The sequence below is a fragment of the Struthio camelus genome, chromosome 4, assembly GCF_040807025.1.
Source record: "Struthio camelus isolate bStrCam1 chromosome 4, bStrCam1.hap1, whole genome shotgun sequence".
NCBI lineage: Eukaryota > Metazoa > Chordata > Aves > Struthioniformes > Struthionidae > Struthio > Struthio camelus.
The window spans coordinates 39,871,534-39,894,416 of NC_090945.1; the positions used below are offsets into that span (position 1 = coordinate 39,871,534).

Consider the following 22,883-nt stretch of genomic DNA (forward strand, 5'->3'; position numbering starts at 1 on the left):
TCTCTTCCATGGTAAACTTCCTCAGATTAACCTGGCTAATACATAGTTTTGGAGGACAACAAATGCATTTTAGAAAAGCTTTGCTGAAATCTGTTTTCCTCAATTTGGATAGTTCTGTGTAGTCATTTGAAATTAGTCTAGAGCGAATAGAAAGGGTTTCCAAACCCTAACAGTTAGGACAGGCATAACTTGGGAGGTAAGTAAGTTTTGAAGCATGAAATAACACGGCCCATGCGCTGACAACAGGAGTCAGTTTAGGCAAGACCATCAGTCTCTTGGAATTTTTTAAAGTTTTGTACATAAACTTATTGGGAACAAAGCACACCCTTCTTTTGTTTTTAGAAATGTAAATGTAACATGAATTATAAATCATGCTCTGTTTGACTTGGAAGTGGTTTTGAAAGAAAGGCCACATAAAAGTTAAAAGTTTGCTACTATAGTGTTGCTACTTCAGTAAGGAATTAAACAAGGCTAGACTGTTGGCTCATTTCCAGTTAAGCCGTTAACAACAATAACATGCAGTGACTTTCTTAATACCTTTGTGATCAGACACCAGGATCCGCAAAAAACATTATAGCTATGTGAGCTTACTGTAATTGTTTTATCTGATCCAAAACTAGAAATAAAGACTGCAGCAAAACATTTCAAGGGAAATTTCCCATTTTTTCATGAATTTGTGAAATATGAAGTTTTCTATAATATATAGTCAACCAAATGTAAATTCTGTGCGTCTAAGGGTGTCATATTATATCCCAGTTCTATTCCCAGCTCATGAACCATCTGTCAGCCAGGAGGGAGAAGCTGTTCAGATGAGAACAATTGCAGCCTTTTGGTCTTTTAAAGTTCACATACTCAAATTTATGGCTATACCTTGTTCTACACTGACTGATCTGTTTTCACACACGGTACTCATAGATAGTGGAGTAAAAACAGCTGTATCACACTGGAGGAGTTGCCATCGATGGCCAGCCAACCACAATAGCTCTCTGCAAAGCTGACAAAGCAGCTTCACTTTTAGTATTGGGTATACTAGTTTTCAAAACACACTCATATATTTCCTCTGCAGGTCCTTAGTGTAAAAGCGGGTAGGCTGACAGATCAGGGGTCAGGTAATTAGGTGAGAAAACGGCAGGCATGAGGAAACTATCTGGGGTTTGCCTGTTCACCTAAATGAATGTTTCAATGTCTTTGTCCTGTGTCCTAGACTACTGGTGTTCACATCACGGTCAGCCTCTCGTGCTGATAGTTGTTATGTTGTTCCTCTAGCCGCTTCCGGACTGTTGTTATCATTTAGACTTTAGGTGTACCCACAGGGGAAGGGCAACTACAGCACTTAGGTTTGTAGGAGGTCTAATGCAGTTTGTATTGTATTGAAGCGTGCAGGAAGAGGCATTACTGACATAAAGCGCTCTCAGACAAGTTCATTAGAGGACCTGCAAGTCGTTGGATTTGTGGAGGCACAAATGCCTTTGTAAAAATAAAGAGTGTTTTCACATTACATTGGCCATTTTGGATGAACTTACGGAAGCATTTCCCAATCACATGTAGTCTTCAGGCTAACCAAGTGTTTCAGTGAGAAAGATTTTTGTAAGTTCTCACTGCCATCAGGTAACGAAGGGTGCCAAAAAGGCTTCAGAAGCTGCAGTCCCAGCTCGCTGGCGACAGAGGAAAGCCTTCCACTAACTTCACCGAACCTGCTGTCAAGTTCTCAGCCATCTAGCTAGCTATGTGTTGTTCTGCACGTTGTTCAGCAGCTTCTGTGACCAGGTGACGAGCCTGACTGGGAAATCCATCCAGCAGAAAAATAAGCCAGAAAAAGAACTCTTTGGCTGAATAATATTTTCAGCTCAGCATGTAGTGAAATGATTGGGGTGTCCCAGCACAAAATGGGTGAGAAGCATAGAAAATGGTTCCGGGAAGAAAAAAAAAGTTCTAGGATCTAATAATTTTCAAGTGCTCACTTTTAAGAAAACTTTTTATCTTTTACTGCAGGTTTAGGTCAGGCATTGTCATAAGGATTTGCCATAATTGTAGGATGAGCAAAATTTTTTTTTTACCCACATGATTTTGAGTGAAAAGTTTAGTCCCCTGCAGGAGCAAATCTTTATTTGGTGAATTTTCTAAAAAGAAATTTCCCAAAATGAGCTTGATTTCTTTTGGATTACAAATTTTTAAAAATATTTTTCTCTATTTCTTTTAAGTAAAAGTAACTAAAAAATCTCTGTTGGGTGATTAACCTCCAGTACAAACGCTGGATCCTTTTCCTATACTGCTAGAACACCCAGCAAGACTGATGCTGATGCTTAGTGAGAGTGAAGCCTAGAAGGAGGTGAGCTTCAGCCCACGAAATTGTATCCAAGGAATGAAAACTTGATTGTTATTTGAACTATTTTTTGTTTAAATTTATTTTTATAAATAAAGTTATTTTAATGGAGAACACATCATTAAGGCTACAGAGAAGTGTAGATGATTGCCAGGTAATCCAAAGCATATAGAGAAAACTGGAGAAAAAATAAAATGGCTGAAATAATTTAAATGGAGCAGGCATAGAAATAACCAACGGTGATTTTAGAAAGTGTTGGCTTACAGAAGCTGCAGACATTGAAGGAAAGCTTTGACAAAGTGCACTAAAGGCAACTAAAAAAAAGGAAAAAGCGTGGCTTGGCACAGAGAGGGAAGCAGGAAGAGTTTGGGTCAAAGTAGTTGGAGGAAATGTAAGAAGTTTTGAAGGAGGTACCAAAGTGATCAAACTGTTTCAACTTCTAATAGAGAAAATTCACACACACACAAAAATGTCTACTGGACTGTGCAAGTATCCAGTATTTTGAGGATGTTCATTGCATTTCCAGATGTGTGTGTTATCCTTTGTGGTTTGGCTGAGAAGACAGAGAGACTAAGAGAAAGCACAGTGTATCTCAGAGAGATGTGGGAAAGTTTGTTCACCCTTTGCAAGCTTTTCCTCTAAACTAAATCTGACTTAGTTACATACCATGTCCTAAGAATCAAGATGGTTTTCTTTTCTCATATTAATTTCAGTCCAGTTCTTAGGGACGTTGGCGTTTACAATTCCTGACTGACCTCATATGCTTCAAGACAACATTTCTCTCTAACAAGTCCAGCTCTTCTCCTGCTTTGGAGAAGAAGGAATATGTGGCATGGGAGCTGTTTTCAGGAATCAGTGAGGTTTGATGTCCTGCAGGCTGATTTGAATTTTTTAGAGAATGGCTGGAGAAAGAGGACCAGCAGTACTATTCTTGAATATGAAAATAGGAGTATGTTAAGGGACTGTGTGTACACATATCATTTCTGCTTGCTTTTTTATAAATATACTATTTCTCAGGTAATCGCTGAAATCATTGTAACATAATCATTTACAAAAAAGATGTACTTTTTTTTTTTAATCTCTTTGAGAACAGTCTTGCAGCCAGTTTGCCCTGCTTACCACTGTCTGTTCTTTGATCTCTTTTGGGATCCCTGAGCTCCCTGAGAATTCCAGAAAAAAAAATCAAGTATATTAATATTCTTTGTGCCATTTGATAGAGAATGTTTCTTTTATATGGAATTCTATAGGACATTTAGTCTCACCTCTTCTATAGCCTTATATTGCTTTGGGAAGATTGCTTAACTTGTTTTTAGCTCGTTATGTCTGTTCATAGAGTAGGTATATAAATGTGCATGCCATGTAGCAGTTAGGAGGCTTCACTAATTAATTTTAAAAATACATATTTTTGAAATACAATGTAGCATGTTTGCTGGTCAGTGATAAGCATGTGATGAACAGACATCATCAAGTTGAAGAGGAAGAAGAAAAGAACGGGTTCAATACTTCCATTGCTAAGCGGCCAGATTGACAAAGATTGATTTACTAATTATAGGGTAAAATGAGGAGCAATTTCATTTAGGTCAATAGAATAATACCATATAAGATTGGAATCAGGCCTTATCAGGACTACCATTTGTCATTTAGCAGTTTTAAGATGAACAAGAATACTTAATTCTCAGAGCTCTCTCCCCGTTAAGTAAAACAAGAAATGTTTCTGTGTTTGTATGACTGGATAATTCCAGTGTAAAGGTAATTGCTTGAATTGCTACTTGTTGTGTAGGCATTATTATTTTGTAGTATTTAATTTTAAAGCAGGTTATGCCAGTTCTAGAAAATTAGAATCTAAGTTTCAGTTAGAGTTTTATTTTGATTGATGATTGATGATGTTACGATGTTAGAGACAAAGATACTGATGGAAAGGGAATGGAGGATTTTAAATAGTAGATTTAGAATCTACTTTTTAAAGCTTTGTAATTCCTTTGATGATCATTAGAAATTTGGAGCACTTAGAAATACCAGCTCTTAAACAGTTTGTTTCAGCTATGTCTCAAGTAGCGCTTCTGTCCTACTCTGGTAAAAGCCCTTCATTACCATGCTGCTAGTAGATAATTTTTTAATTGTGATCCTCTTTCATTTGTACATTAGAAAGATGATGATTCTAGTCCTGAGCTGGTTGCTAGGTGTTTTAGTTCATATGACACAAGTTGAGTTTTTATAAAAATCTACTTCGCCCTCTGCCTTTCTGATACTTTTTCTAATTCTAAATCTTTTTGTAAAGAAGAACTTTGTGTATTAGGTGATTTTTTGTTTGTTTTTGTTGTTTTATTTTTTAACATAAGATAATGTGATTCAGTCACTGTCTTCTAGACTTTCCTGCCTCTTTGTCTTCTGTCTTTCTGAAGCGATCTATAGCGCGGAGCTGTGTTTAGATGAAAGGATATCTTTTCTATTTAATGAGGTTGCTGTGACCCTCACCTGCAAAGATACTATGGGTGCCATGTTCATAGTTTTGCTGAGCCAAAATACCTTCTAGGTGCATGAATTGGAGAATGAGTCTGTGTAAATATTTCCTCTTTTTCACTGGTCCTGCAAAAGACATCGTCTCTCTATGGGGAGTCATCATAGGCAAGACCACAGAAAGTGAACAACTACTCTAAAAATAAATATACTGAGAAAGGAAATAGGGCTATGCACAGGACACGAGAAAGGCAAACTCAAGTTGCTGCTGCTACACATGGCAGAGGAAATGCGGCTTTTTTGCCTGGGCAGCCTTATGAGGACTTCAGCAAACAGAGCACAACTGCATCAGAGACCAGGGCATCCCCCCAGAGCATCCACATCTCGCCAGTGGAAGAGGATGTGCCCTAAGACGCTTAGCAAATTCAGCATGTAACTGGCCCTTGCCAAAGGGCAGAGTGGGGAGTACCTCCTTTGGCATGCTCTGCATGCAGTGGGCCAGCAGTGGGGAGCAGCTAGCACTTGAGGGTCCATGGGACTGCCCTCCCACAGAGGTGCTCATTGTCCTTGTACAGAGAGCAGGGACTCTGCCATTGCTGTGCAGCAGCAGCAGCCTGGTGCCAGCGTTAAGCGCATGGAGCAGTACAGGGAGGAAGACACTTGCGAATAACTAGGAAGGTTTCACTTGTGTCTAATAAAAGGCTTGTATACATGCATGGTCTTGTTTTAAACCTGAAGTTGAGAATTGTTTTCTTTAGTGAAAAAATGTGTATTCTTATCATGCATTAAACAACTGATAACACTTTACTTATGAAAAACTGACATGTGAACAAGGCATTACAAAAATCCTTGCAGTGTGGCTTGATTTGTTGTTGTTGTTGTTGTTGTTTTTTGTTTTAATCTACCAGGATTGTGCAGAATTCTGAAAAAGAGGTATTTGATTAGGCCATTTGATTAGGTACCTACATCTTGATTTTAGATTTTCTCTTTGAAGATATGAACAAATGGTTGTTAAAAACATCTCATGCCTTCTATAAATAAAATGTAATCAAAATTGGAAAGAATGAAGACACTTACTTTGAAATAAAGCCCATCTTGAGCAGGGTTATTGCATATTCGCATATTATAAAATACAAATTCTATCTTTATTAATTCAGCAACTGCTTTGTGATGCTCTACTGAAAAATCATATTTATTTTCCCCCACTTCATTATTTTTTCGGAACACAAGTGGTAGTAATGGTTTCGTATTGTACTTTAATTGCTATGAGATATGAAGCAGATCTAGTTATAATTTTCAACAGTAAGTAACTTCTCAGAGGTGGAGCCTGCACACTTATTTTATTTAAAGACAAATTCCAAATGATATATAGCTGATTTGGTGCTTGTCCTATAATCAAAAATATTTTTTCATTTCCTTTTTAGGAAGGAAGCACAGCTGGATGAAGAAGGACAATTTCTTGTCAGAATAATTTATGATGATTCCAAAACCTATGATCTGGTTGCAGCTGCTAGCAAGGTCCTTAGTAAGTAATACAAATATCCTCCAGGAATTCTTTCTACTCTCAGTGGCTAGCTCCTGATCTGATTTCTTCATAGTTTAAAATGCATTACTTTGTCGGCTCATCACCTAAAAGATAATCAAATCGCACATCCATGTAGCACAGAGAAACAGGATTTAGTACAGTTTTCTGAAACATGAAGCATTGTCCTCCAAAGAAAGGATTTTTTTTCCTTCATTTAGCTGAAATAGTTTTATTCCTTTTATTTCTTGAAATGATTTTTATTACTTGTAAAGTATTCCAGATCACCAGGTACACCTTAGATTGCAGTAATATATTTCATCCACAGGGCGTGGACAGTGTTACAAGCAGTCATAAACTAACAATATACCATCAAAACTACCCTCCCGCTACACATGTTTTCCAACCCCTGCTGCAAGAGCAGTCTATGGCTGCTTAATCCTTGATCTCTCTGCCAAAACTGCAAACAAGCATGCCCCATTACAGAGTTCTTTGTGGCATGGGTACATCTCATTTCATATTTGTCACCGATTTGGGTAGCATTAATTTTTTTTCAGTCATTGCAACTCGGGCTGGAATTTAAAAAGTAGAATTATGCCTGTCAGCGTTATTTGATTTACAGTTCCCAAATGCGGAATGAATTTGTTCTGTATCAGTAGTCAGCCAAGAACCCATAAGGCCATGATGGCTGCAGTAGTCATGTTGAATTGAAGCAACTGATGTGGTTTCACGCTATTGTAAACCGGAAATAACTGCTCTGAAATCAGCATTGTTAACTACACAGTTCTTTTATTCATGAGTAGTGCTTTCTTATCTGTACCAAAATTTAAAATGGTATGGATTATCAAAATGCAGCATAATCAGAATGGTAATTGGTAAATCTCCAATGAAATTCTCGTATTTAACACTCATTGTTTGGTACTTTGACCCTGACTCTTGTTTTCCTCATATTATTGATTTATTGGATCTGAGTAGAGTTTAGGCACTGTCTTTCTTATTTATGAAAAAGAGACTGAAGTGGTAAGTGAAGTACGTGCAGTGTTTGGACTGAATCCCATTTTCCTGTTTTAACTAGATCTAAATGCCGGGGAAATCCTTCAGATGTTTGGGAAGATGTTTTTTGTGTTTTGTCAAGAATCTGGTTATGATACAATTCTTCGTGTCTTGGGCTCAAACGTCAGAGAGTTTTTGCAGGTAAGATTTTTTTGCTGAAGTATTTCAGATACAGGGGACAAGACAGAAATACCGTCTAGTTGACAGGTTGTACTGGGAGTGGGAATTGGGGGATAAGAGTTGTACTGTATAATCCTAGACTTATTTGTGTAGGGACCATGAAAAAATTTCTTTTTTCCTATTTGCAGTAGCACCTTTGATCCTTTAATTACATGAAAAGGAGTCGGAAGGCAAGTAAGCTGAGGTTGCAGAGGTGCTCATAAGTCTGAAGTTTCTCAAATTTAGTGTTTGATGCAACTGCAAAGAAAAGTTTTGAACAGAATTTTTTGTATGTGACAGAAATTGAGTCCGAAGAGACATTGAACAACCCACCAATTCAAATTGTCTGTGGGTGTTAATTAACAGTGCTTACCTTGTTTATAGTAGCAGAAAATGTCATCTTCAGATTCATAGGACATTTTTTATCCTAAGTTCTCTTTGACAATTATGGATACTGATTATTTCTAATTGTAGAGTATGTACAGTGTTAGGACTCGCCACAGCCTATTTATGTGACAGGAGATTTTTTTCTGTCCGTGAACAGAGGATGGGATTGACCAGCAGTAATTTCAGTCAATTTTATGCTTCCTTAACTTTACAACAGTGTGATATTGTGCTATAAAACCAAACAAAAGCAATTGTTCGTTAACATGGAAGAAATGTAGTGACCTCTCTAAGTTCTGATTTCTAAGTGTAGGTGACAAAAGAGGGTTTCCTTTTTTTCTCCTGAAAATTGCTCGCTGCAGAAGACAGTTTAGATTTAAAACTCATGACATGTGTCACTTGAAGAGAGGTGTCTGCTGCAATGAGTTTAAAAACAATGAACTGGTTAAGACTTCAGGGGAGATTGCCCAGTAGCTGAGTATCAAATACCTGTTGATTTTTCACTGGGAACTTAGCACACTCTTGCCATCTGTTCCTTTGAAAATCTCTCCACTAATAATAAGTTGAAAGAGCAGAGTGCCTAGTGTGCTTGTAGTCCTTTGTAATGCAAATACTTGATTATTAGGGTAGATGTCTCACTACCTGTTACGAAATGTGTATTATTCCAGAACATCCTAGGTTTAGTCAATCCAGACTTCTTTTACAAAACCTATAGACTGTAACTGCTGGGCAAATTAACAGGATATGTGTATCCTCCAAGTGGTGCATGCCACATGTGGTCCATGGTCTGTCTGTGGGATGTGACATCCCTATATTTCATAGCTCCGTTCACAAGCTGCCCTTAAAGCAACCCTTTAGGTAATTGCAATTTTTAAAGGAGAGTCAGGTAGTAAAGCTGCAGTTAGGGGTTGGGTAGGAATAGAGGAGGAAGAAAAACATTTAAAAGACATGTCTGACCCATTGCTCCATCACTTTCACAAGGTGATGGGCCAGTCGTTTCCTCTTCCTTTCCCCCCTTCCCTTTTCCATACAATATACTTCTCTTTCTGCTCATTAACGAAGAATGATCCTGAGAAAATCGGATACATGCTGTAGTATGCACCCAACCTCTGTAAAAGCGTGAATGGTTTACATTTACATTCTTCTAACGATAGTATTTTAGGCTACTTTGTTTAATTTCCGTGTTTACAGATGACATTTGCTAGTATGCACTCCTGTGAATTCTGACAGAATTAATGTATTAGTAGCTCTGCTAACAGTATACTTTTTAGCTTGTTATTATGATGGAAAATCAACATTATCTGTAATTTATTGTTGTTGCAGCTTCCAGCTGTCAGACTGGGTCAGGAGACTAATTTATATACCTATTAACAAAATAATCCTTTTTACAGATTGAGTTTATTGTGCTGAGGTTTTGTCAGATTATTAAAATACATAATAAAGAAAGTTCCAAAGGTGCAAGGTGCATCTTGAAATCTGTACTGAGCCCAGGATTTATGAAATAATTGAAGGCTTCAGCTTTTTTAAAGCCTGTGAAAGTAAACCTGAAGTTTCTGTTCTACTTCCCTTGCTATCTCAGAGAGAATTTAGTTTATCCGTAGATGAAACACAGGTACTTCAAGCTTCAAGAAGGAGGAAGAGACAGCACAACCAAAACTAATATTTATACTCTCTGTGAAAAACACAGGCCTGGAAAAAGTACAACTCATATTGAAAGACACTATGCCAAAGTGTGAAAAGAGATACCGCCTAAGAAATCCCAAGTGTGCTTTTACATTATATTCAGTAGCTCTCTATTGAAAGAAAATCAGTCAAACACTGGAGTAGTGGTTAATACTGTCCTACTTAGGGAATCATTTACTTGGTTATGTAATTGATCATGATTGCAATAAATGTGAGCAGTTTAATCTCTCTTTTGGAAAAGCTTCCAGAAATGCTGTACAGCACAGACCAGAACAGCTATAGCTCATCTGTGTATATCAGGTACCAATCACAACTTGGTTACTTTCAGACAGGCCAGGACCTGCATGTTTTAGTGTCAGTGGTTCTTGCTCCTTCCTGCTCGGGGATCCCTTTGTGTTTCACCAGGGAGCTGGTCACTGCTCTCAGCAGCTCTAGAAGCACGTCTCTGGTCCCAGCACAAGCTGTGGCATACATCTGAGCAGTCTAGGAGTCAAGAATTCAGGGAGAGAGCTTAAGATATGTTATCTTTACCAGATTGCTTTTCTTGCCCACAGTAGGTGAACAAACCAGAAAGAAGACACACTTTTCTTCCAGAAGCTGCAATATCAATTTAGAAAGGAGCAAATACAACAAGGAATAACAGGGGATGTTAAAGGAGACAATGACAATACGTGAATGACAAGACTTAGGAGTGTTTTTAGCTCCTGGATCTGTATGCACATCTCCACTGCTTCTGGACTCTATGTTGGAACAAGGACCTGGGTAGAGTTAAGCTCCTTCCTCACCCCATGGCCTGTATACATGGGAAGAAAAGACACACTGGGGACTGGAAAGCAGCTGTAGTACATCCTGTCCCAGTCCCCCACTCTGGATGTTTAGGGAGTCAGGACTGAAGGGCATGTCACAGGGGGCTTACCTGTCCCGCTGTTTGGACATAACCAGTAGTGGGCTAGTAGGTTAGCAAAGTGGTTTTGCACAACGGGGCTACTGCCTTAGCAACACTTGTACTGGAATAGATTACCTGCATTTTCTATGCATGTCCTTACGACTTTTTTCCAAAAGGTCAACATATCCCAGCTGTTTCTGAGGAGCACACACTGAAAAATAGTAGTTCTGTACCTGATTAAGAAGATTTTGGGATATTTCCTTGGAGCTAATGACCTTTTTTTTTTCTTTTCTTTTTCTCTTCTCATCCACACTTTCATTCTCTTTCAACCTCATTGTCTTGACTCCTGCAAAGATTTCCAGAATTTGGTTGCAAGCATTATACTTTTTTCTCTTGAATGCCCACTAACAGCTGGGACGAATTGAGTCCCAAACTCTTCCATTTTCAAGTTTTAGTTTAGAGGTGTTGATATAGCAACAAAAACATGAATTTGAAACAAACTGAAAAAAATGAAGGCGGATGTTCCAGGCAGAGTGCATCCTACGGAATTCATTTATAAGAGCCTCATTTCCTCTGGAGGCCTCCCAAGAGAAAAGGCAGCTGTTGGAATGCTTCACAGCCCACATGAAATCAAGTTCAGCATGCTTCCACAACTCTGATGATCGACAGATGCTCATGAAAGTTGGAGAATGACCCAGCTAGCACACTGAAAATGTTTTCATTTGACTTCTTGGACTGGCCCAAAACAATACACAAAACCTGATGCTAACAGTGACTTTGGGGGTGGGGGACAATGTTTAAAATGTGTAGTAAAGTTTTGGACTTAAGATGTGAAGGAATTGCATACATTTTACAACATAAGTAAATGGTTATTTAGGCTGCAACACTATTCAGCAAAGCAGATTGCACTTTCTATCTTAAAACATTATGCAGTAAATAGTAACATGGAACCATGGTAATTACTTCATAATCAAAGCTGGAGCTAGCATTGCGTGATTTTGATCTCACTATTCTCTTTAGCCTCTTCATAAATTCTGCCTATCAATTTCTCATTTAGCTTTCCTCTCCAAGTAGTAATTGTTTTGTCACAATTTAAAGTTAAATAAATGTCTAGGATGTCAGTTGGAAAAAATGACTTTTTTCCCTTTCTTGAACAACCTTTTCTGAAGCATTTTTACAGCAGCTCTGTGGGGAAAAAAATCTGTGGGAATTTTTTCTCTTATTCTCAGAGAAAGTAGGCATTTGAGCCTGGCCTTTTAATTATTTAAATCTTTACTTCAAAATTTGTAACTTTGTTAGGCCTTACAGAGCTTGCATTGACTGTTTTGATGTCAGAACTAGCTTGTTGTTTCATTCAGAATAAGGGGAAAGATTTGTGGTTATTCAAACATGGTTATTTGTATTTCACACCTGCATTCACTTATAAAGAGAAGTTTATAAAGGACTAGAGTTAGGAAGGAAGGAAAATGGATGATGAACAGGATTGAGAAACATGTATGAAGTCTTTAATCATCTGAGCGTTTTGAAAAACGGCATAGTGAAGCCTGAGTTCTTACTGTCTAGAGTAATTTTTATGGGTGCTACTTTTGCTGTCATTCTTTGTTCAGATATTTGTACAGCAGGCAGAGAGAACATCGCAAGCTACCTGAAAGAGCTGCTATTAAGATAGTTCTAGAAATAACATAGCTAATGCACAATGCATCCAGCGTGAGAAAGGAGATGGCCAGATTAAAAATGACATGCACTTATTTTCTTTAAAACTAGTATGTGAATATCTTATAATAATGTTTTTAATTTCTTGTTCTAGAACTTGGATGCTCTGCATGACCACCTTGCTACTATTTACCCAGGTATGCGAGCCCCTTCCTTTAGATGCACTGATGCTGAGAAGGGGAAGGGACTTATTCTGCACTACTATTCAGAAAGAGAAGGTCTTCAGGATATTGTGATTGGAATCATCAAAACAGTAGCTCAACAGATCCACGGTACAGAAATAGATATGAAGGTATGAAGGCATGTACACATTGAAAGTTTACATCATTAGGACAAAATCAAGAAAAACAAATGATCACAGACAGTCACTGTCGTTGTTGCTGTATCCTTTGTTCTTTCTACATGGCTCTATCTGCCAGGGTTTGGAGCAAGTCTGTGTATCAACTGCAGACCATGACATCTCACTTTCCTCACAGCGCTGTTCTGTAATCACCAACCTTCATCTGAGTCATAACAAATTCTGGCTGTGAAAAAATAGGATGATGTTAAAGCTACCATGCCAGCTATATCCCTTGGCACTAGTGGAAGCTCCATAGCTGTATATAACAGGTTGAAGTCTGCTTTCTGTCCCCAGAGTAACACAAATTCTCAGAAGTCCCAAGCCGGGTAGTATGTATTCAAGTTTTCAGGTATTCAAGCTACTAAGAGAGCTGCAGGATGCTAGACCTTAAGTTAACCACAGTTTAGTCAGAAAAATGGGACGGAAAAGCTCATTCTTGGACAAAGTACTATAGAATCTAGAATGAGAGGACTGCTTTATTTTATTGCTTCTCTGAATCACTTTCGTACCAGCACAGTGCCCCCTGTGAAGCACTGCTTTAATATTGACTCAGGAAGAGCCACCATCACTTGGGTTGCTTTAGAGGCAGGTTAACTGAGATGTACTGAGAAGGCCAGCACTAATTTGCAGATAGACCTAATCAGGAGCAGTTCAGGACACTATCCCATCATTCAAAGAAGACAACATGTACGGAAATTATGTACTGAGCTGTTGGGGCACTTTTTGTCTACTTTCTTTCAAATTTGGCCTATATTTCTTAATGTCTACTATGTGTTCTGTGAGAACACGGACATTTTGTTTGTCCTAGATTTTTCATCTGCGTGTAAACGGTGAGGCTGGTGTGCACTGATGCGGCCTGGCTGGAGGCACAGTAGTTTCCTTCCAGTCTGCATGCTGGATTTTACTTCCCGGAACCAAGATGTGTTTGTGGGTCTCATATCATCAGGGAATGGAAATGCAGCAGGATATGCACCTGCAGCCCCAGGAATAGAGAAATGTCCCTAAGTCTTTCAGTTTACCTAGAGCCATATGTGCTAAGTCACTTGAGAAACTGGAATGAGGCTCCTGCTTTGTGTCTGTATAGAGCAACAAAGATTTAATTGATCGCTGGAACAGGCCCTGCGTATCTAACATCAGAGTGTGGTCCAAGGCACGGTTAGCCTCTGGATCTGGAGGAAAAACTGCAATATAAAGCTGTTTTGTGCCTTCAACCCTGAACTTTGTCTCATCTCTGCTGGTTAGTAAAGCCTTACTTTTAACACTTATAATGACATTAAATAATACTTTACTCCATAGATTCTGAATGACTGCAGTGGTACATATGGAGGGAATAAAAAACTACTCTGTTTCTGTAAAGTGAGAGTGCCAAAATTTGCAGCTTATCCACATAGACAATGAAAGTCTCCCTTCATTACACCAAAGGTCAACTATTAATCATTGATGTTTGTAGAGAGAGCATTTCAAAACCCCAGCAAAATGATCAAGTCTGCCGTTGTGGTACCTGACTAGTTTTACGCTGTTAAGAAAAATTAGAACAGGAAAAAAGAATTAGACAGCTTTCTTTCATCTCAATCCCTTGCTCCTTAATTTAGCAAATTAGTGCTTTCCCGTTTCAGACTGTTAGTAATGTATTGTTTGAAATGGCACAGCATAGAAAAAAGAGTTTGCTTTTCATCCCCTAAATTTTTGCAGACTAACCGTTGCCTCTTCTTCTATGAAGTTTTTGTTTTGAACTTTAGTTAGAATGTTGCTTAAGGAAGGATGTTTTTAGAAACTGATAAGAGCCTCAGTGCTTAGCTTGTGTTTCTGTTGCTGTTATGGGAGTTGCCTTCCTACTTGCAAGAAGAATGCTGAGATTCCTAGTTGTTCTCCCAGATCTATTTATTCAAAGCATTTGCCTTCAGTTTTTCCATTACATTGCAGTCCAGCATGGAACTGTTTTACTAAACTATCTCTGTAGTTCTCTTTATGTTAGTGTAAAGTTAATATCTGTAATTTGATATTTAATTACTCTGTTACTCACTCTTCTTCTCCAATTGTTTAGAACAAATACTCACATAGGTCTACTTGAGAGTCTGCATAAGTCTATATTTGCATCAAATTTTACTTGAAGGTGTCTTACACATTATCAGTGTCTGTGAAGTTGGTAGCAAAGTTTACTCAATCTTTTACAATAATAATTTTTTTTTCATTAAGTGATTAGATTCTGTTTGCGTGGGTTACTTGGACCACAGTGCTAGTTAGTTTATTTTTCAGAGCTCCTACAACAATAGAATTTGCAGACATTTCCAATAGTTGCCAGATGAAAATAAAACCTAAGGAATCTCATGATTGTATGACAGAAACATACACTAAGAAAATACGTTGCTCTTGTTTTGTCCCAGATTGTTTCTTTGAATGGAGAAATAGCTAAATTAAAAAAATGTAGTTTATTCAGTTTTCTGTATTTTCACCCAGAAATGTTTATGTAAATTACAGCAGGACTTTCCTGCTCCAGAATGGTGTCCCTTAAAAAGAAAAGGCACATTTCCCAGACCTAGGCCTTGTGTATGCTGAAGGGATGAAAAAATTCTGAGTTTGTCTCTGAACTGTGTTAGCAGCGAAAGGAAGGCAATTTGGATTGAACTTGGGTTCCCAGTTTCAGTTAAATAGTTCAGGAAAGCCTAAGTTGAAATTAATCAGCTAATTAGTCCAACTCCAATTTGCCTTATCTTTCCTGCTATTTTAATCCATTTTAGGTAAATAGAGGTAGGAACATACCGTTTTTCAGACTGTCCTAAGAATTGTTCCTGACTTTGAAAACACGCTAAGAGTAATAGTTCTGCCAGTCTCAATATGAAAGCTAAAAATGTTCACACAGCTGGTGACCGGCTTTTGCATGAGATCTCTGTTAGCAGCCTTCTGGCTGTGCCTTCTCTTTCTTCACTTGTCACCAGTGTCTGTGTATAAATGTGGGTGACCTGTGAAGGTGAAGTCAGTGCAGAGTTTCTCTCAGGGCTACAAATGGGAGAGGACAATGAAGAATGTTGTAAAATTCTACAAAGCCCCAAAATCTTTTGGGTAAACAGGCTTCTGCAGTTCTGTTATTATCTGAGAGCAAGCTATCAAAATCTGCCTTTTAGACAAGCAAGGAAGATGGTTGATAATTTCTGATTGTCTAATTACTAATGGCAATCAGAAAGCAAAGCTAGAATGTGACCAGCTGAAGAGATGACCTAAAAACTACTTAGGCAGTCATCATGGAGGCCAAGTGATAGTGAACGAGACATTAAAGGGGTAGCTGTATATTAAGGTAAGGCAATCATGGATCATAATTGGCCTCTGATTCTGACACAAGGGCAGTCAGAAATTCACCACCTCCAGGCTCAGAGGTGCAGTGCAGTGGCACAGTCTCTGCCTTGAAACCAGCTGCCAGGTGGGACCATCCCTGCAGTTTTGAATTTGGGTATGCAAAACTACAGACAGAATCATTTCTACAGGGAACTGCTTTGGCTCAAGACCACCCTGAAACAGCTGCAAACTTATCAAATGGCATTAAACAGCCAATTTTGCTTGAAGAAGCCAAGGATTTCATCCTTGAAATGGCTTAAACCTAACTTTGTATTAGTCTTCACAAAATGAAGGAAAAAGATCCCGGTCCAAAAATATTCTGTCCCTCTCTTGGCATTGAGATGTGAGTATATCTCAGGGACACAGCTATACGATTGTCTCATGTTGCAGGTGCATCAGGGACAGTTTAACAGATAGCGTATGTTCATTATGCCTGCTGTGTATGTAGACGACAATGATAGCTCTTGATTTAATTATTGTGTGAGGTTCATCAAATATTAAAACGCTAAGTCATTTTAAAATAGATATTCTCTGGATTGGACATTGTCTGAATTGTCCCTCGCTGAAATATTGACAACACTTCTCATTTGGATAACCAAGGATAAATCTGAAGATGCATCCTCTGGAAAGCACAGGCGGGTAACTAGTTAGATATTATATATTCTCTTTGAAACCAGGAGAGTGATTTGTCTTCAATTTTTTAACTGCAGTTACTATGGTGATTGAGCTCTTTGACATGGTGAGCTGATATCAGTCATGAGCTAAGACCACAGAGGGAGGCAATTAGATGTGATTCTTGCCTTTGTCGCTGCACTTTCATTTGTCAGGTTCTCTTCTAGTTATATTTACTCCAGAGTAGTTCGGCTAAACTGTTGAGAGCGTCTTTATGTCAACTCAGTGTCTGGCCAATTAGACTGAACCTGTGTTTACAAGGGTGAAAGTACAGAATTTTATCTGTTATGTTAATGGCCAGAAGTATTAGTTTTAAATTGACTCACAAGTTAAAAAGCTCAAGGAACTGAGGGAAAAATGAAGAATTTAGGTACTGTGATTGTGAGTATAACTGAAGAACAGTATCTGAGAATGTGGTATTTGCAGAAAGCCTATGTTATTCTGTGGAGGAGAAATACCTCATTACTTTTTTTAGAATGGGTTTTATCTTCTAGGATAGAAGATAAAACCAAGATCTCTCTCAAATTTTTGCAAGATGGAGTTTTATCTATATCTCAGATGCCTCAGAAAAGAGGAGGTTGCAAGCTTTTTGAGGTAGGTAGATTACCTAGGATATAAAAAATGTGAACAGGAAAGACATCATGAAATTACATAGCCAGTAGGCAGTTACTTCGCCTGGAGAAGGGTATGATTATAGCTGCTATTAATAAGGGTCTCTGCAAGGTTGACCTGAACCAAATTCAATAAATCTGCCATATCCACAGCATATCATGTTTACCAGGAGCATGCAGTTGGCCCAGTGGCTATCCTGTAAATCTGACACATTTCCATGTGTTTGGCCTGTTGTGCATTTGCTGCACTAATGCGATGCACAAATATAACGAGCATTTCTAGATGCCCTGGAGTCTAATCAAAAATGGTGTTGCAAATGAACTTGAAGATGGCTGGGAATCTTGCAGCTTTGTACTGTTACTGGCACATTTCTAATCTAGCAAAACAGCACACCATGTGACAGACTGACTTCAACACTATGAAAGCTTGCAGTATCTGTGGAAGGTCCTGTCCCAACATTGGCTATACATTTCTTGAAGCATGTAGCAGTTTAGTTTTATAGCTTCTTTTTAAACTAACACTTCTGCGTTCAGTTCGTTGAAGCATCATTAATTTCTAATAAAAGTGGGAAGTGATGAAGGATGCAGCATGCTAGCATGAAAACCTGTAAGTACAGGTGCAGCATAGTAGCAGAGTACTAGTATGGTGTTTAGGCATACTAGTAATACTGCTGTAAAGTGATGTGCTGTTAATGTGGATGTTTCCTTTAAAAAAATATATTTTTTTAAATGAATTTTAGGGCTGTTTTACCAAATGATGAAGCTTTCATCCAAAGTAGTATTTTTTTTTTCCAGTTGTGGCAAAAGTGACTCTTTGAAGTGAGATCCAAAGCTCTGGAAATCATCTAGAAGCGTAGCTCAATTCTACTGATAACTGTCCAGAATTTGGAAAAAGTTACTGTGTATAATCTCAACTATCCATGGCCGCAATAATAATAATAAAATCAAACCTGTGGGCATGTGTGTGGGTGAGAGAAGCTAAGATTCTAACTACCTTCTGCCAGTCATCACTATGGCTAGTCTCTCACCGTTGCAAGGATAATGATGTAAATGAAGAGGAAGACATGGAGGACTTTTAAGCTTTCAATTCACAAGAAAACTAGGGGTGCATTTATTAAGTTCCATTTTCCTAGGTAAACCTAGATCATTTGTTTTCGTCAAATGATTGCCACATATTCCTCCTCCAGATTACCTCTTATTACTCAAAATTTCCCACTTCTTGCCACACACTGCCACAGATTACCACTGTGGTTTTAAGGAAAGTAGTCTTCGTCATCATTAATACTTGAACTTGTTTGCATGTTCAGCTTTACCTACATTAGCTGGCAGCTTTAGTATGCTGATCTTTCTCCATGTTGCTTATATGATGAAATAGAGAGAGAATCAAGCCCATGATGTAGAGCCCCTGAATTGGGCTTCTGCTCCAAATTGCTTTGCAGAAAAGCCTCTGTCTTTCCCTTAAAGGATTAGTCAAACAGGAGATCAAGGAGCACTCTCTTCCTAAATTAAGCGTCTTTTAGCAATAAAATATTGTTTTGCTGCTCTACACCGCTGTATTTAAATGGGAACAAATACAGGTATTGATTTTCCCCGCCCCATCAGCTAGCATGACGGACAGTCGTAGAGGGGAAATGTTCAATAAGCTAAACATTTTAGTGATTGCATTACAGTATTTGCATGCATCTACGTTCTTCTGTTTTCATGTTGCAGCTGTTAATCTGTGTGGTTACACTATATGTAAAGGGCAGAATCAGAATCAGAAAATGTTGGGGTGGCTTTTGTTTGTTTTTTTTAGTTTTGTTGGTTTCTGCTTCAGTGACTTTAGGCTTAGCCTCTATGTGAAAGTAGAATCAAGCGCAACATGTTCCAGAAAATTGCCGCTGAACAATACTGTGTAAATAGAATTGTTCTGTTCCAGTCATTAAATCTAATTAGGCTTGAGAAGAGGTGAATTTGGCCTCTCAAGGTAAATTATGTTATTTTATTAGGTATTTGCTTTAATTATACTGTAATACGTGACTCTCCTAGCAAGCAAAGTGATCTCTATTAATTTTTTTTTTATTTTGACTAACTTTGAGTAAAATCACTGAAGTGAAATGCTATATTCAAAGCATTTATTTGAGATTTCACTGATGCAGATGACTCTGGTTTTACTGTAATTTCATTTAATATGGAATGTAGCTGGAAGAATATTGTAATTACTTTTAATTTTAACTACTAGACCTGATCTTTGATAAGGATTGTAGATTCAGACTTCTGTTCCATCTGCCTCTCGTCTGGCTGGCTATGACATGCCCACCCCCTTGTCAGTGCTATTTACTGTTGTGCTACTGACCTTGCATACAGCTTTCATCAAAATAAGGTTTCAAGCGTTTTGTGTAATTCAAGACTTGCTGCAGGTTTGTTCAAAGGTGTGTGCGGGGTGGGGCGGGGGGTCCTGTTTTCTGGCACATACCAGTAAAAGTAAGCATAACCTGAGCCTGAACACCCAGTTCTAGGATGCACATCTCAGACTTTATGTATCAAATTTGAGTGATCTTCAATATGCTTTTCATGCAAAGAGCAACTGTGGCTAAGCAAAAGCATAATTATTCCTGTGGAATTATAAAGATATTTTAAAATGAGAAATACTTGTTAGAGTACAGATTTTTTTCAAGATGTAAATGTCATGTTTTAATTTGTCTTTGTACTTGACTGTATTCCTGTCTTCATAATAACATTCCAGTTATTACTCAGTAGCAGGGATTGCAGTCTTTGATCTTTTCCCTTGTTTTTCTAGGTCATTCAACAGAGAAATGAGGAATGTGACCACATTCAATTTTTAATTGAAGAGAAAGAGTCTAAAGAAGAGGACTACTATGAAGACCTCGACAGATTTGAAGAAAATGGTACCCAAGAATCTCGCATCAGTCCCTATACTTTCTGCAAGGCCTTTCCTTTCCATATAATATTTGACAGAGATCTGGTGGTCACGCAGTGCGGTAATGCTATATACAGAGTCCTTCCACAGGTTAGATGATTCTCATACATGAATAGTCCTCAAGGGTCCTTATGCTAGGTGGTGAACAGATTTATTTTATAGATTAATAAAATAGGTTTAGAATTCTCTGTCTAAACAACATTCCTATATAGATGTATAATATTTGCTATATAGCGCTCTTGTTTGAAAAAGGACTATGAAAGCTAGCCCTTTTCTACGTCAGCTGTGTTCCCTATGAACACGTACATCCATTTGTATGTCCATAACGTGATGTAAAAGAGACCAAGGCATAAGCTTGAGCAGAGAATACCTGATCACTCACACAACTCCAGTGTTAGCTTGGTATTTGAGTCTTTTTGGACTTGCCACTAGCCCAATCCAAGATACGTATGCTAATGCTATAAAAGTGGCAGATAACTCTCTAGTGTGGACAAGAGACATTCTGCAAATCAGCCTGCCCAGGGGTCAGGTAATGGTCTTGCCCATACTACTTGCATACTGTAGTAGCAGCTACTTGGTCTATATAGATTACTTGACAATAACAAATATTTGAAGGCCTTTTAGCATTGCAGAACTGTCAGATGCAGCATAACAGAAGAAGCTGTGTACTCTTTTGGCTCGTGCATCAAAAGTATTAGATGAGCCAAACTCTGATTGTGATACTTGTCCACGTTTCTGAGTGCAGCTGGTGCAATTTCCTCTGGTAGAAGGTCCACTCAGAGATGTACTTAGTGTCGTAATTCTGTATATTAATAGGATACCTCAGTTCTTGTCCAGAGGAACTGACAGAGTGCTTCTAAAAATAAGCAACTGGTAAAAGCAGTAATAAAAGAGAAACAGAAGTAGGATGATGAAAACATAAAATGATCTTTCAAATTATGTAGGCTAATATTGAACCTACTATGTTGCACCTGAATCACTGATATTTTAAAAGGTAATTTTATTTACATTTTTTTCTACAAGTTTTCTCTCTGGGTTTTGCAGAAAGATTTGAAAGAAGAGCTTTGTAAGTAGCTCTACAAGACATTTTCTAGGGGGATTCGCTGAGTAGCTCTTAACTATTAGCTTATCGATAACGGCCATAGAATCCTTATTATCAGAGATGATGCATAAGAGAACATGGCTTGTTATTGAAAGGGAAGTTTGAGAAGGACCTTGAAGAAGGAAACACTAAAAAGCAATTTTATTCTTTTTACTGTAAAATGGGAAGAGATTTGACAGATAGAAAACGTGAAACAGTCCAATGCAATTTTGTAATGTCACATTGCAGATTAGAATTGTACTTTGAAGTCAATATACTTCTGATGTGAAAACCTTAATTTAAAAATCTTATATTTTAATAGATAAATATATAATGTACATGTTCTCTTCTATTCAGTATTGTCACCTAAGCAAATTGAATATAAGTGCTCCATGTATATTTTTATTATATATATAAAAAAATCCTTTATTTCCTGTTTTATTTTTTACATTTTAGCTGCAGCCCGGAAATTGCAGTCTGTTGTCAGTTTTCTCCTTGGTTCGGCCTCATATTGATATTAGTTTCCATGGGATCCTCTCACATATCAATACTGTCTTTGTACTGAGGACCAAGGTAACTAGAGAATATTCACTTGGCTTTTCTATAAGTAACTATACTTTGGAGAGATAAGAATAAGCGCCGCAAACTCAGAAGTGTTCGGAGAAAATACTTTGCATGGTAGTAAGCTCAATCCCTTTAGAGGAGAGTTAGAGGGTTTAGAGTCTTTAGTCCAAAAAAGTAATTCATGTGTATTCATGTGAATTCATGTGTAGCAGTGAGGTGGAACGCTTTATAGGAATGGGGAAGTGCATATACTTCACATATCAGCTCTGTAAAGGGCTACCCTCTTATATGACGTTGTACTGAAGTAAACGTAAAAATTGCACTTTCTTGTCCTTCATAACAATATGGGAGATAAATATGAAATGTATCATTGCTTGGGCCCATACGTTCATACACATTTCTTTGTGCTTTTCCTTAGAGAGGGAGGAGAGGAGGCGGGCAGTATAAACCAGTGCAGCATGTAGAGTAGTGCCTACCATGTAGACAGCTATTTATTTATAGAAAACTGTACCTGAGAGAGACCAACAAAGTTTCTCAGAGATATTCCCCATCACAGTTAGAACGTCACAGAACAGGCAATCCTATTGTCAAACTGTTGTAATGAAATCACACAGGAGAAAACAGGAGGTAGTGAACATGAAGGTGAAGAAAGATATGATACTGCCTGAGATAGCAAGTCACAATAAAATAAGGGTAAAGTGGTTAATGATAAAGTTAATGATAAATTAATTGTTTTATTAATGTAGATTGTGCTTTGTAACTCTGTTCCAACATTCTGACTGTGCTCATAATGAAGGCATTTGCATGCATGGCCTGATGAGTAATACACATACCATTAGCCTTATATAGTGATTGTGACATTTTCATTACCAGGAAGGGCTGCTGGATGTAGAAAAGCTGGAGTGTGAGGATGAACTGACTGGCACAGAAATCAGCTGCTTACGCCTGAAAGGTCAAATGATCTACTTGCCAGAAGCAGACAGCATTCTTTTTCTTTGTTCGCCAAGGTACTTAAAACTATAAGAGTTCTGTAATACTGCCTTCAATTTTGCAGTCACTAATGTGATTACACATTAGTGCAATTAAAACACTTACAAGGGAAGGACTGCAGAGATTAATTGACTCAAACATTGATCCCAGTGACTTTGATGGATTTATACTAAAAGCGGGAGGAGCATTTAAACA

General features: G+C 38.0%; 1 protein-coding gene across 2 annotated transcripts in view; it reads left to right on the top strand.

Moving 5' to 3' along the window:
* GUCY1B1 (guanylate cyclase 1 soluble subunit beta 1) overlaps positions 1-22,883 on the top strand; it is a 46,011-nt gene that overhangs the window by 11,423 nt on the left and 11,705 nt on the right. For both annotated transcript variants that reach the window (XM_068942372.1, XM_068942373.1), the window contains 6 exons: positions 6,205-6,305; positions 7,378-7,496; positions 12,275-12,472; positions 19,913-20,143; positions 21,591-21,707; positions 22,572-22,705. In XM_068942372.1, the coding sequence (XP_068798473.1) occupies positions 6,205-6,305; positions 7,378-7,496; positions 12,275-12,472; positions 19,913-20,143; positions 21,591-21,707; positions 22,572-22,705 (900 nt within the window). The remainder of the gene's footprint in view (positions 1-6,204; positions 6,306-7,377; positions 7,497-12,274; positions 12,473-19,912; positions 20,144-21,590; positions 21,708-22,571; positions 22,706-22,883) is intronic.